Below are 15421 nucleotides of genomic sequence, written 5' to 3' on the forward strand. Positions count from 1 at the left end.
TGCATATCCACGCACCCCAACTATATAACCCCTAAACACACTACAACAGTGAGGGGACACGACCACCGGCTCCCCACACCAGACACGGAGGGAGTCAGGGTCACCTGGGATCCAGCAAACAGAAAATAACAGATAAATGTACAGCACTTAACTTTGTAGCAGACTGGGAAACAGGATCAGCATGCACACACACTCCAGGAAGAAATATAAGCCGCCCAGTAAAGCATTATGGGGAGGAATTTAAAGGGAAACAATCAGTCCAACTACATGACAGCTGAGAGAGGCTAACGAGATGAGGAACTGAAAACCACAACAAAGAAAACTCAAGGAGGAGGTTCTGAAAGGCCTCTGTCAGAGCTTCTCAGCTGTCTGGTTGTGACAGCCGTCTTTGGGTTGACTTGCCTGAAAGCAGAGAGTCACACCGGACCAGCACTCCTGTCCGCCCTGAACTCACAGGTGGATCAGTGGCTGACTCTGCACCAACTGGAGATCGGCAAAGTGGTGTGTGACAACGGAAGCAATTTGTTGGCGGCATTGAATTTGGGCAAGTTGACACATGTGCCGTGCATGGCACATGTGTTGAATCTGATCGTACAACGCTTTGTGCAAAAGTACCCAGGCTTACCGGACGTCCTCAATCAGGCCAGGAAGGTGTGTGGCCATTTCAGGCGTTCCTACGCTTTTCAGATATTCAGCGGCGAAACAACATGCCAGTGAGGCGCATGATTTGCGACAGCCCGACATGTTGGAATTCAACACTCCTAATATTCGACTGCCTGCTCCAACAAGAAAAAGCCGCCAACGAGTATTTGTATGACCGGGGTGCTAGGACAGCCTCTGCGGAGCTGGGAATTTTTTTGCCACGTTACTGGACGCTCATGTGCAATGCCTGTAGGTTATAAACCTAGTCAGTCGCACCGAAGGCACCATCAGCAACATCATCCCATTTATTTTCTTCCTGGAGCATGCCCTGCAAAGAGTGCTGGATCAGGCCGTAGATGAGCAGGAAGAGGAAGAGTTGTGGTCACCATCACCACCAGAAACAGCCTTATCAGCATCGCTTGCTGGACCTGCGGCAACTCTGGAAGAGGAGTCTGAGAATGTGGCTTTGAGGAGAAGGCATCCCAGGGTGCTCGTTGTCACCTATCTGATACCGGTGGTGTTGTACGTGGCTGGGGGGAAGAACAGACCTTCAGTGAGATCAGTAAGGACGAGGAACGGGACATAAGTAGCTCGGCATCCAACCTTGTGCAAATGGGGTCTTTCATGCTGTCGTGCCTGTTGAGGGACCCTCGTTTAAAAAGGCTGAAGGAGAACGACCTGTACTGGGTGGCCATGCTACTAGACCCCTTAAATGTTACCGGAAGTCGGAAAGGATGCAGCAGTTCCAAAACAAGTTAAAAAGTATGCTTTACACAGTGTATAAGGGTGATGTCACAGCACAACGGGAATCTAACAGGGGAAGAGGCGAAAGTAATCCTCCTCCTACCACGACCACGCCGGCAAGGACAGGACGCTTTACAGACGTGTTGTTGATGGAGGACATGCAGAGCTTTTTAAGTCCTACGCATCGCCACAGCCCTTCGGGGTCCACCCTCAGAGAACGACTCGACCGACAGGTAGCAGACTACCTCGCCTTAACTGCAGATATCGACACTCTGAGGAGCGATGAACCCCTTGACTACTGCGTGTGCAGGCTTGACCTGTGGCCTGAACTATCCCAATTTGCGATAGAACTTCTGGCCTGCCCCGCTTCAAGTGTCCTGTCAGAAAGGACCTTCAGTGTAGCAGGAGGTATTGTCACTGAGAAGAGAAGTCGCCTAGGTCAAAAAAGTCTAGATTACCTCACCTTTATTAAGATGAATGAGGCATGGATCCCGAATGGACTGACAGTGGGCAATACATTCGACTAAAAAAGGTCTGATAAGATGAGATGCCTTGGGCAAAAAATGGTCCACAAGCTGCTGTATTTTATCTCTGCATGCCGGATGACTTGCGTGACTTCTCCGCCACCAACTAGGGTTCAAGCCGCAATGTTTTAGTGCACTTTCTGCCTGGAAAACATCAATTTTGTAGCAGCGGCTGCAACAATACCTAATTTTTCAGGCATGTGTACATGCCTAATTTTTCTGGCCTCTGGTGCTGCACTGTGGTTGCAAACCCCCCCCCCCCCCAAAAAAAAAGACACATACATGTGTCAATTCCCCTTAGTGATCGTTACCCCTCTACATCTTTGCTTCCAGGTACATACAGAGCTCCCCCGGTCACTGCAGAGCATCACACCTTCATCTCCTCCTGTGAAAACATCTCCAGAACTTCCCCTCCCCCACAGGAATATGGTCACATGGTTGTGATGTCATCACAGGTCCTTCACTATGACTTCTCTACTGCTTAGCTCCACCCCCCCCTGATCACATGACAGTGACATCATCACAGGTCTTTCACCACTACTTATACTTTCCACTGCTGAGCTCCACCCCCTGCACTGATCACATGTCAGTGACATCATCACAGGTCTTTCACCACTACTTATACTTTGCACTGCTGAGCTCCGCCCCTTGCACTGATCACATGACAGTGACATCATCACAGGTCTTTCACCACTACTTATACTTTGCACTGCTGAGCTCCGCCCCTTGCACTGATCACATGACAGTGACATCATCACAGGTCTTTCACCACTACTTATACTTTGCACTGCTGAGCTCCGCCCCCTGCACTGATCACATGACAGTGACATCATCACAGGTCCTTCAGCTCTTGCAGTGCAGCAGATACAGAGCAGGTCCTGGTCGGTAGTCACTGCTGTGGTTTCTGGAGCCTCTTCTTCTCTCTGGTATCAGCCATTTCTCCAGAATCCCCCTTTATCCCCGGTGCTGGGGGCTCTGAGAAGCGGGGTCTCTCCAGGAACAGTAAGTGCGGTTCTGGATCTCACTAATGCTCTTGTGCCTGAAGGATTTCCAGCCTCTCCTCATAAAGGCGCCTGCAGTACTAGAAGCCTCCAGCTCCTCCAGCCTCTCCTCTTCTCCTGAATCACCACCAAGGATGGACAGGAAGGAGATCAGCAGAAGAATATTAGACTTCACCTTGGAGATCATCTCCCTGCTGAGCGGAGAGGTAAACTTTTCTAGATTTCTCTCCTCTTTATTGTATTTTGCAACAAGACAGACATCGGGAAGGAGAATCCATCATAGGAAGTGATAGGAATAGTCCAGGGTCCTGGAGAACGGCCTCCAGACCTTCCAAGTGATGGAGAACCTGAAGATCAGCCATCAGTATGGTCAGTGATGTATCATGGAGACCAATAGTCTAATGTTGTAGGAGGCATGAGAAGGTAAGTAGGCACGTTGTACCCAGGAGGAGAGGAAGCAGAGGAGGAGATGGCCGGAGTGTGGCCTGAAGGGAGGATTTCTACCACTAGTCTGACATCTAGATGATACTGGACTATAACAAGGAGGCCTCCACTACGTCTAGAGGAAAGAAGGTTTCTCCACCAACTTAGAAGAGGATTCTTTACTGTAAGAGCAGTGAGACTATGGAGCTCTCTGCCAGAGGAAGGGGTCATGGGGGATTCTCTAGAAGAGTCCAGAAGGAACCTGGAGGTCTGGAGGGTAATAATATTCCAGCTTCTAGTGACTAGATTACTGGAGATGGGGCCATGATCCAGGGAGGGATTCTGAGTGTAGATCTGGAGTCAGGAAGGAATTTCTTTCCCTAAGTGTCTCTCTCCATCCACAGGATTACACCTTAGTGAAGAAGACATCGGGGGGGACTCCCATCATCCATGAGTCAGGAGGGTGGAGCAGGACCCCCATCACAGAGCCTCCCCCCCTGATACATGAGCAGAAGATCCTAGAACTCACCCACAAGATGAGGGAGCTGCTGACTAGAGAGGTGACACTGCTGGGAATGCTGGGAAATTCTCCAGTAACAGCACTGGAGGGGTCTGGGTGATGACGGTGTCATTGTGTTGTTAGGTTCCTGTAAGGTGTCAGGATGTGGCGGTCTATTTCTCCATGGAGGAGTGGGAGTACGTGGAAGGACACCAGGATCTATACAAGGAGGCCATGATGGAGGCTCCCCGGCCTCTGACATCACCAGGTAAGAAGAGACGAGGTGAGAAGAGGCCGTGTTAGAGCCTCAGTCCGGTCATGTGCATTGTGTACACGCGTGTAATGACATGTAATGTAGGAGCTCCACATGTTATTCTCCAGTCACATCACGTTAGAGCCTACATTTCCCATATACATCACACTTCTCCATAGGCTCCATCCTCCTGACAGATATAGTGTCCTCTTGGCCTCCATCGGCCGGTACAGTAGATGACACTATTCTATACAGAGGATCCTGCAGGAGAACCTGCACCGTGCCGTATACATGGGGCTTATGGGTGACGTCTGCCCCTGTGTGACTATATAGAATGATAGGACTGTCACCTCCTTCTATCAGAGATCTACGTTAGGAAACCCTCCTGATATCTACCTCTTATGGAAGGCTCAGACGTGGTGTGAACACATCCTTATTCCAGTAGTTCTCCTCCCTTCATGTCTGGGATCCTCTAGTCACTCCACAAGCAGAGAAGACACAAGGTGCTATATGTGACCGGAGAAAAAGGTGGGATCACCGGGCTCTTCTCTCTCCTCCTCCAATTTGTGGTCCTGGCAGAGCGGACATGTGTCTTCTAGCAGTAGATGTACGGCCTGAAGTGTTATCAGAGGCCGGGCCGTAGGGTGGGTGGCTGGATGGTGCAGTAGTCGTACTCACGGTTTTCTGAAGCTCTCTGGGCCAGTGTGTAGTGATGGGAAGGGCACACAGGATCTTCCCTTCAGGACACACTCTGATTCTGGAGTCCTCTTGCCTGATGGCGGTCGAGGTGCCCTTGATGTTGATGTTTTAAGGTGCGAGGCAGGGTCCCTTCAGTGCAACTGTAGGATAGAAATAATGAGTTAACAGCAAACAATTCTTTACTGAAGTTTAAAGATCTGGTGCATTAATCATAGGGAGAGGTTAGCGAATCGAGCTTCAGATCCAAGATCCAAAGTCCATTTGTTGCAAAACTTTAATGCTGTATGGAGACCTGTCTCTGTGCAGCATTAAAATGCACGGAAAAAGAGGAGAAGAAAAGCTGGTGGAGCGCCAAGTATTGAAAGAGGATTAATGGGAATTTGATACCACTGATAGAGGCTTGTAGTGCCTCCCCAGAAATAAAGAAGACCAAACGGGGTATAGCCAATAAGAAATAAAGATAAAAATGTGTTCTTACATAAAAACAATAATCATCAAAGTGAGTATGTTCGCTGTATTATGTAACAGATTATATATATACACGCAATCGTGTTTTACTCACTTCACCAGGGAGGGGGCATAAGATACTTGACGCCAGGAAAAAAAAACCTCGCCGAGATCGCCTGTAGAATGTAAGTTCCCCTTGTCGTCCTGTTGATTGATTGATGACTGACAGGACTTCAGACGTTGCACAAGGTAACTTTTATTAGATTAGCTCAACGCGTTTCGGGGCATAGACAACCCCTTCCTCAGGAGCATATACACATAGACAAATACAGAGCAGCTTTTTATAGATGGTCGCATAAAAAAGGAGGAGGAGAAATCTCCACGTGGTGGAGCGCTTCCTCCCGGTCCTGTGACCCGGAACCGGAAGTGCGTTCCAGAACTTCCATCCGTGGAACGCATCTTTATTGCTTATATTCACATTAATTTAAAACTGCCCCTAGGGCAAATACATTTGGACACCTAATTACTTAGTATGTCCGCACGGGTGACTGCCCAGCTATGTTCGGAGTTTCACCCCCGCTTCTGTAGGTAGTTTCGGGGTCTAGATGTACGGGCCTGGAGATTCACTTCCGGTCATGTGATGTCAGGTGGCGGACTTGCATTCCACCTGTGGAACGCATGAAGGGCCATATGCGGCTTTTGATCCTAACGGGGGCGTCTAGTGCCAGTAAACCCGATGGTTAGAGGTCAGAGGTATATTCAATGGAAAAAGAGGAACGGATAGGGATAGAGTGTAATACATATATATGGATTGGATAAAGGATGAGAACGCAAAGTGTCTGTAAACGATCCAATCAACTGACAAAACGTGATATTAGGTTTACTCGGGATGGTTTTACCGATAACTGGATCTCGGTGGAGAATGGACCAATGTTTTTGTAGAATCACTTTTATAGAATTATGAAGGGAGTTTTACCTGGTAAAAAAGTGATTGTACAAAATTCTATAAAAGTGTTTGTACAAAAAATTAGGTCCATTCTCCACCGAGATCCAGTTATCTGTAAAACCATCCCGAGTGAACCTAATATCACGTTTCGTCACACTCACACTTTGAAAAATATATTGGCATCCTCCTGTCCCAAACTGACCACCCGAAAACGTGATTCTACTAACGACAATACTATAGGTCCAGCCATAGGTTCCTTTAAATGCAGATCTAAACGCTGCATGTGCTGCAATAGCATTTCGGATAATGTCAATGTAGTGTTTGTCGCCAACACTGGGGAATCTATGTCCCTCAAGCATCATATGAACTGCAATTCCAGGAATGTGGTCTATATGTTGGAGTGCCCTTGCGGACTACAATATATAAGCCACACCACCCAAACAGTAATGGAAAGACTTATTAGTAGGGTTGAGCGAACCTGAACTGTAAAGTTCGGGTTCGTACCGAACTTTAGGATTTTTGGACCCCGAACCCGAACATTTCAGTAAAAGTTCGGGTTCGGTGTTCGTCGCTTTCTTGGCACTTTTTGAAAGGCTTCAGAGCAGCCAATCAACAAGCGTTTAACTGTCTGACCTTAGAAGCCATCACAGCCATGCCTACTACTGGCATGTCTGTGATTGGCGAGTGCAGCATGTGACCCAGGCTCTATATAAGCTGGAGTCACGTAGCGCCGCACGTCACTCTGCTGTTACTAGTGTAGGGAGAGGATGCTGCTGGTGATTTCAGGGAGAGAATAGGAGAGAGTCTTTGCTCAAAATCTAAATCTAACTCGGCGATCTACATACATTGTGTTTTGTGGGTGCAGGGCACAATTTTTTTTATCCTACCCTGAGCCCAGTGACCGAATAGAAATAACTTTAATAAGTCATTTAGGTGGGTGGCGGCGGCTATTTTATGCAAGCTCAGTGAACCAGCACTGCATCTGAGCTTTTGGGACATTGAAAATCCAAATTTTTTGGGCAATCTACAACATCTGGATTAGTCAGTGTGCAATTTAAGGTAGAAATACAGCCATCATTTTCTGGGGTTTGAAAAACACACTCTTTTGACAAAAAACACTATTTTCAGGCCTTGCTGCATCAGCACGTGTGAGATTACAGGCTTATATACTGCTGTCAAATTCAGTTATTAAACAAACACTCGGGCAAAAAAAGTTTATTTGGCAGCCTTTGCTGCATATGTCATTGTGAGATACACCCTTAATACATTTGGGTTAGATTCAGATATTTAAAATACCGCCATTTGGTGCACAAATATTTAATTCAGGCCTACTGTGTGTCAGGCCGTGTGAGATACACCCTTTACATACTGTCATTTTATTATTCTATTAATCATTTAGGGCAAGATCCTAAATTCGAGAAATATAAGAAGAGCGTCAAATAAGGGACGTGGCCCAGGTTGTGGTGCTGCTAGTGGAGCTCCTGTTGCAGGGAGAGGACGTGGTCGATCTGTGCCAGCTACATGCACAAGTGAAAACCCTTCCTCAGGTGCGAGTAGGCGTCAGAACCTGCAGCGGTATTAGGTTGGGGTTAATGCGGCTCTACGAATGGTGAGGTCTGAACAAGTACAGGCGATAGTAGATTGGGTTGCTGACAGTGGATCCAGTTCATTCACATTGTCTTCCACATAGTCTCCTGCTGAAAGACCACAGTTGGCATCTAAGTCATGCAGCAGTCTCTTCTGCTTTTTGATGGCTCTGTTAGCAGGGTTTCCCAGGGCGATCCACCTAGCCCTGCCCCAGAAGTGGAAGACATTGAGTGCACCGATGCCCAACCACTTATCTTTCAAGATGAGTACATGGGAGGACCATCGCGGCACAGCTCGGATGATGACAAAACACAGGTGCCTAATTAGATAAATATGTACTCTGCACACCTAGGATCCGGTGTGGGTGCCTGTGAGAGTGGTTTAGACAATATAGAGTTAAAAATTAAAAAAATTTATTTTGCGCAAACCTCTTGAAACACAGGTGCCAACTGCTGGGGCTTTCAAAAGTGTGCAGACCGACAAGGAAGTCAGGGGTAAAGACTCGGTGGAAGATGATGTGGAGGACGATGAGGTCCTCAACCCCACATGGAATCAAGGTCATGCGAGTGACCTATGTAGTTCGGAGGAAGAGGCGGTGGTCGCACAGAGCCACCAGCACAGCAGAAGAGGGAGCAGGGTGCAAAAGCGGAGCGGCCGTCCCCTAGACAGTACGCCTGCTACTGCCCACTGCAGCACACCAAAGACAGCTCCAAGGAGTTCCCTGGCGTGGCAGTTCTTCAGACAATGTGCTGATGACAATACAGACCGATGAGTGGTTGGTGCCAGTCAGCCTCAAGCCCGGCCTGGTGGTGTACGATAATGGGCGAAATCTCGTAGCAGCTCTGGGACTAGCCGGTTTGACGCACATCCCTTGCCTGGCGCATGTGCTGAATTTGGTGATGCAGAGATTCCTTAAAAATTACCACGATATATCAGAGCTGCTGCATAAAGTGCGGGCCGTCTGTGCGCGCTTTCGGCGTTCACATCCTGCCGCTGCTCGCCTGTCAGCGCTGCAGCGTAACTTCGGCCTTCCCGCTCACCGTCTCATATGCGACGTGCCCACAAGGTGAAACTCCACCTTGCACATTCTGGCCAGACTGTGCGAGCAGCAGCAGGCCATAGTGGAGTTTCAGCTGCAACACGCACACGGGTGAGTCACTCGGCGGAACAGCACTACTTCACCTCTAATAACTGGGCCTCCATGCGAGACCTGTGTTCCTTGTTGCGCTGTTTCGAGTACTCTACCAACATGGCCAGTGCTGAAAACGCCGTTCTCAGCGTTACTATCCCAATTCTATGCCTCCTTGAAAAACGCTCCTGGCGATGATGGAAGAGGATGTGGTACAGGAGGAGGAGGAAGAGGGATCATTTCGTATGGTTTCTAGCTAGTCCTTCCCAAGTGGCTCCGAGGGTGGGTTCCTGCACCCACAAACCCAAGGTACACAATTGTCCAGCCAGGGTACAGTTCTGGAGAATGACGAGGTGGAGGATGAGGAGGAGGAGATGGAGGAACCATGTTCACAGCAGGGTGACACCCAGACCAGCTCATGGCCATCACTGGTGCGTGGCTGGGGGGATACAGAGGACACAGACGATACACCTCCCACAGAGGACAGCTTTTCGTTGCCTCTATGCAGCCTGGCACACATGAGCGATTACATGCTGCAGTGTCTGCGCAACGACCGCTGAGTTGCCCACATTCTAACTTGTGCTGATTACTGGGTGGCCACGCTGCTGTATCCCCGTTACAAGGACAACGTACCGTCCTTAATTCCCTCACTGGAGCTTGATCGTAAGATGCGCGAGTATAAGCGCACGCTGGTAGAAGCGCTGCTGGTGGCCTTCCCACCTGACAGCAGGGGCACAATCGCAGAGCTCAGCTCATAGCCTTAGAGTTTAGTTTTTTTCTCTCAGGCTATGAGCTGAGCGCTGCGATTAGCCAGCGCAACAGCCTGGGAGAAGAATACAGAAATTAGGCCCTAGTAAAGACTCTCGGGAGTTAAACCTCAAATACACCACTGGTCAGTGAGACCAAAAGAATTTGAAAATTAAGACATATTCTTTATTAGGTTCAATTAAAAGGGGAATTATAGATGCCCCAATATACCACACATTTAAAACTATCAGGCGATAGTACAAATTAGTGTAGAGTTTACTTTTTCTCTCAATTTGAGTGAGAGAGATGTAATTATGCAGGTGGGTGGTTGGTATACAGTTTGCCACACTTTTGGGATATAGGCCTATTTCTAGGTGTCTTGGGACCTGGGCCCAAGTCCCGACTACCAATTCGTGTTCTATTGATTGTGTGTCCCTCTTTACTGATACCACAACACACCACACCAATTCAACACATACTGGTATGAACCCTAATACTGGGCAAGGTTTACACAATTACTACCGTCTGTTCTAAAAGAGAGCGCCTAACACTAGTCCCCACCCGACATGTTTAGCCGCGATGCGGCTTCGTCAGGGGTTTGGGGTATTAGCGAGTCTGGGAGAAGGAGACGCCAGGCAGGCTCCACCCAGTTGAGGCAAACATATGAAGATACCGGAGCCTATAACGGGAGAACAGAGCGGTGCCCAGGGATAATAGTAAGTGCAGTGAGATCCCTGGGCGCCGCTCTCCATGTCTGTATGCTTAGTTTACATTTTTTATTCTAGTGAAAGGTCCTCTTTAAAGTCATTTACCTATCCACTTGCCTTGCTCTTAACCACATTTTGACGACATTTGCAGCCCTCTAGCCCTTTACATTACATTTTTACAGCCATTTTAGTGCTCAAAAGTTCGGGTCCCTATTGACTTCAATGGGGTTCGGGTTCGGGATCAAGTTCGGGTCAAGTTCAGTTCCCGAACTCAAACTTTTTTGTAAGGTTCGGCCGAACCTGTCGAACCCGAACATCCAGGTGTCCGCTCAACTCGACTTTTTGAGTTCACACGGGCGGGAAGAATTTGTTCAGGATGCATCCCGGGTGTACTGCGGCAAACCCGCGCGAGTAGTTACCCAATTGCAGTCAGTTTTGACTGAGATTGCGTTCCATTGTTCAGTTTTTATCGCGCGGGTGCAATGCGTTTTGCACGCGCGTGATAAAAACCTGAATGTGGTACCCAGACTCGAACTTCTTCACAGAAGTTTGGGTTTGGGTTCGGTGGTGTGTAGATGTAATTATTTTCCCTTATAACATAGTTATAAGGGAAAATAATAGCATTCTTTAATACAGAATGCTTAGTAGAAGGTCAATTCAGGGTTAAAAAAAATAAATAAAAAATTAACTCTCCTCCTCCAATTGATCGCGTAGCTGCCGGTCTCCTGTTCTTTCTTCAGGACCTGTCAAAGGACCTGTGATGACGTAACTGAGATCATCACATGGTCCAATCACATGGTCCATCACCACGGTGATGGACCATGTGATTGTACCATGTGATGTAACATCACCACAGGTCCTTTAGCCGGCAGCTCACGATTAAAGAAGTAAGAAGAGATTGGCAACTACGCGATCAAGAGGAGAAGGTGAGTTAATTTTATTTTATTTTTTAACCCTCAATTGACCTTCTACTATGCATTCTGTATTAAAGAATGCTATTATTTTCCCTTCTAACCATGTTATAAGGGAAAATTATACAGTGAATAGACTGTCATCTTAGCAACCATGCGTTAAAATCGCACCGCATCTGCACTTGCTTGCGGATGCTTGTGATTTTCACTCAGCCCCATTCACTTCTATGGGGCCTGCGTTGCGTGATAAACGCACTATATAGAGCATGCTGCGATTTTCACGCAACGCATAAGTGATGCGTGAAAATCACCGCTCATGTTCACAGCCCCATAGAAGTGAATGGGTCCGGATTCAGTGCGGGTGCAATGCATTCACCCCTCGCATTGCACCCGCGCTGAAATCTCGCCCGTGTGAACTCAGCCTTTGGGGCTCAAATTGACCCCTATTGCTATGGTCTCTTATCACACACACAACTGTGCAGAGGAGAAGTGTACTGGATCTATAGGTTCAATACCCTTTCCTCATTTGATTTAAACGAAACCCTGGAATATAGCCACTACTAAACTAATATATAATACCTAATCAGATAAAAATAGAACTACTTCTAATAAAAATATTATGAAAACCACCAACAATAAGAATAATAATATGAGCCACCTCGGAACATAAAAGCCACTTTTCGCTAACAAAAGTACTCCCCATTATCCAGATCTACCCTATCAGGTGAATGCTGTAAACAAATAAAAAAAATAAACATTGCTCCCCAAAAATTTTTTTTTAGTGAGCTCATCTCCCAAAAAACATAATGTTAATCAATCAAAAAGTTGTATGTCCCCCAAAATGGTAGCAATAAAAACGTCACCTCATCCCGCAAAAAATGAGCCTCCTCTCACCATAGCCAGAAAAATAAAGCAAATATGGCTCTATGAAATTTGCAACACAAAAACATGTGGCATCCTGCTGAGAGCAGAAGCACACGGCGTCATTGGTTGCTATGACACCGTGCGCTTCGAGGCACCGCTGCAGCACAGTAATACACTGCATGGCAACCAATGACGCCATGCGCTCCTGCTCTCAGCAGAATGCCAGGCCAGGATACCACGGACCGCTCATGTCCGTTTTCCACAGTCGTGTGCATTCGGCCTTAGTGTGTAAAATGTTAGAAATCAATAAAAAAGACATAATTGGTATCGCCGCATCCGTAACAATTGGCTCTACAAAAATATCGTGATCTACCCCATCAAGTGAACGGTGTAATAAAATAAACTAATGCAAAGTATGCCAAAACAGTATTTTTTGTCACCTCAAATCACCAAAAAATAATATCAATCAATCAAAGCTTGTATGTACTCCAAAATGGTAGCAATAAAAACATCCTCTCATCCTGCAAAAAACAAGCCCTCACACAAGATTATAGCCAGAAAAATTTAAAAATATGGCTCTAAGAAAATGGGAACACAAAAACATGATAAAAAAAAAAAAAAGTTTTTATTGTGTAAAACGTAAAAATAAAAAAGATACAAACTAGACGTATTTGATATCGTTGAATCCGTAATGACCGGATCTATAAAAACATCACACGATCTTCCCCTTCAAATGAACGGTGTAATAAAAAATTTGAAAAATGACTTCACCTCCCAAAAATGAGATAAAAAGCAACCAGAAAGCCAAATGGTGGCAAACAAAAATCTACAGCTCATTCAACAAAAAATAAAAAAAAGTTATTGCTCTTAAAAACCATGACAGAAAATTCCATGTTAGAAAATCCAGATGCCGCTCCTTCCCTTCTGAGCCCTGGCGTATCTGCAAATAACAGTTTACCACCACAATTGGGGTGTTACTGTATTCAGGAGAAAATTGGTAGCAAATTGGGGGGATATTCTCCTGTTATCTTTTGTGAAAAAGAAAGTTTGGGCCTAAAAAAAAATTTCTTGTAAAAACAAAAATTTTATTTTTCATTTTCACACCCAAGTATTAAAAATTCTATGAAACAGCTATTGAGTGAAGTGCTCGCTACACCCCTTAAAAATTCCTTGAGTGATGTAGTTTACAAAATGTGGTCACTTTTTGGGGGTTTTCACTGTGGGGATACCTCAGGGCCTCTTCAAATGCAACATGGTGCCGAAAGACCATTCCAGCGAAATCTGCCCTCCAAAAACCATATGGCGCTCCTTGCTTTCTGTGCCCTGCCGTGTGCCCAAGCAGCGGTATACGACCACATATGGGGGGTTTCTGCAAACTGCAGAATCAAGGTAATAAATATAATGTTTGTTTTGTTGTTAACCCTTGATGTGTCCCAGGAAAAATAGATAAAAATGCAAAATCTGCAAAAAAAAAATAGAAATTTTGAAATTTCACCTCTATTTTGCTTTAATTCCTGTGGAATACCTAAAGGGTTAACAACATTTCAAAAAACAGTTTTGAATAGTTCAAGGGGTGTCGTTTCTAAAATGGGGTCATTTATGGGTTGGTTCTATTATGTAATCCCCACAAAGTGACTTCAGAACTGAACTGGTCCTTAACCCTTTGAGGACCCATTGCGCAGCTGTACGTCCGATCCCTAAACATGGCGCCCGCCCGCTCGCTCACTCGTGCAGTGGGCGCCTTAGCCACAGGGTTTCTGCTATTCTGCATCTTACCCTTCAGATGCCGTGGTCAAATGTGACCATGGCATCTGAGCAGACCGGAACGGGAAGTCGCGCGCTTCCAGTCCGGTAACAGCTTTCCCCGGCTGAGATCGGGGAACCTGTTACCTTGTGCTAATTTACCAAAGCCTCAAGCAGGCTTCAATTAGATGACTATACCAATACAGGCCACTAGGTGGCAGCCTTTGTATTGATATAGTGCAAATGAAGTCTTCAATGATGGCTATTTAGCTATCACTGAATACTATGGGCAGTTTAATGATTGCCAGTTATTGTCCCCCAAGCTGACTTTAAAAAAGTGACCAAAAAAAAAAACCGCCGCAGCTTGGTTGGGGTCTCACCCTCCTCCACCCATGCTGGACCCAAGACCGGGCTTCCGCTTCAAGTAGGTGAACCTCTCCTACACCCAGAGAGCAGGAGCCATGAACAAGCTCTTACAAGAGCTTATACTCAGGGGAGTATTGTGATATAGCAATCCCCGAGAGTGTAGTTATCGCATTCCCCAAACATGAGCCAAAACTTCATGAAGGTATAAAGCAGCCTCTTTATTTTAACACATAAGCATTTTATACACATCTTCCAACAAGGTTAACACCCACAGGGTTTTGTAAAAACAGCCAATAACCACGTACAATACACTCAGACACTCCCACACAAAATCCTCCCCTCTGCCTGTGATAGAATTACCTAACACTGGGTTGATGCAATCATCACAGGCAGGAGAATACACAATATCCTCTGTCCTGGAGACAACTGAGAAGTAATTCAATTATCTCTCAGGACAAAGGACATCGCCAATACACACAGAGAGACAATGGAACAGACCTCCCTACTCAACGTATACAATGTCCCACCCTTTTCAATACACATAGACATTTAACATCCCAAAATGGCACGAATTAGACCAGGGGTTCAAGTTAGTCCAAGTCCTTTGTGAACAAAGGAGGCCTGGCTGATGAGAGGGCCCGTAATCCAGGGGCAAGAGGCTAGTAGCCAGGCCCCTCCAAAACCCAGTGGCGAGGTTGGTTTCACCACAGTTCAAACCACCCCCATTTCCTTAAAATAAAAATACTTAACCAATAAAAATAAAAAAAACATCATGGGCATCGCCGCGTGCGAAAATGTCCATACTATTAAAATATAACAATATTAATGACATGGCAAATGGAGAAGCGGGGGAAAAAAATTAAAACAGCCAATTTTTCATTTTTTGTCACTTCAGCTAACATAGTACATAAGGCCGAAAAAAGCCATCTGTCCATCCAGCTCGGCCTGTCATCCTGCAAGTTGATCCAGAGGAAGGCAAAAAAAAAAAACTGTGGGGTAAAAGCCAATTTTCCCCACTTTAGGGGAATAAAAAATTCCTTCCCGACTCCAATCAGGCATCAGAATAACTCCCTGGATCAGCGACCCCTCTCTAGTAGCTATAGCCTGTAATATTATTACACTCTAGAAATACATCCAGGCCCCTCCTGAATTCCTTTATTGTACTCACCATCACCACCTCCCCAGGCAG

At 46.3% G+C, this 15421-nt stretch overlaps 1 protein-coding gene across 1 annotated transcript in view; it reads left to right on the plus strand.

Moving 5' to 3' along the window:
• Positions 1-3841: 3841 nt before the first annotated feature.
• LOC122933840 (gastrula zinc finger protein XlCGF26.1-like) overlaps positions 3842-15421 on the plus strand; it is a 327998-nt gene continuing 316418 nt past the window's right edge. Inside the window, exons 1-2 of the mRNA XM_044288913.1 lie at positions 3842-3894; positions 3978-4101. Coding sequence (XP_044144848.1) covers positions 3871-3894; positions 3978-4101 — 148 coding nt within the window. The 5' untranslated portion in view covers positions 3842-3870. The remainder of the gene's footprint in view (positions 3895-3977; positions 4102-15421) is intronic.

This window comes from Bufo gargarizans, chromosome 4, assembly GCF_014858855.1.
Source record: "Bufo gargarizans isolate SCDJY-AF-19 chromosome 4, ASM1485885v1, whole genome shotgun sequence".
Taxonomy (NCBI): Eukaryota; Metazoa; Chordata; class Amphibia; order Anura; family Bufonidae; genus Bufo; species Bufo gargarizans.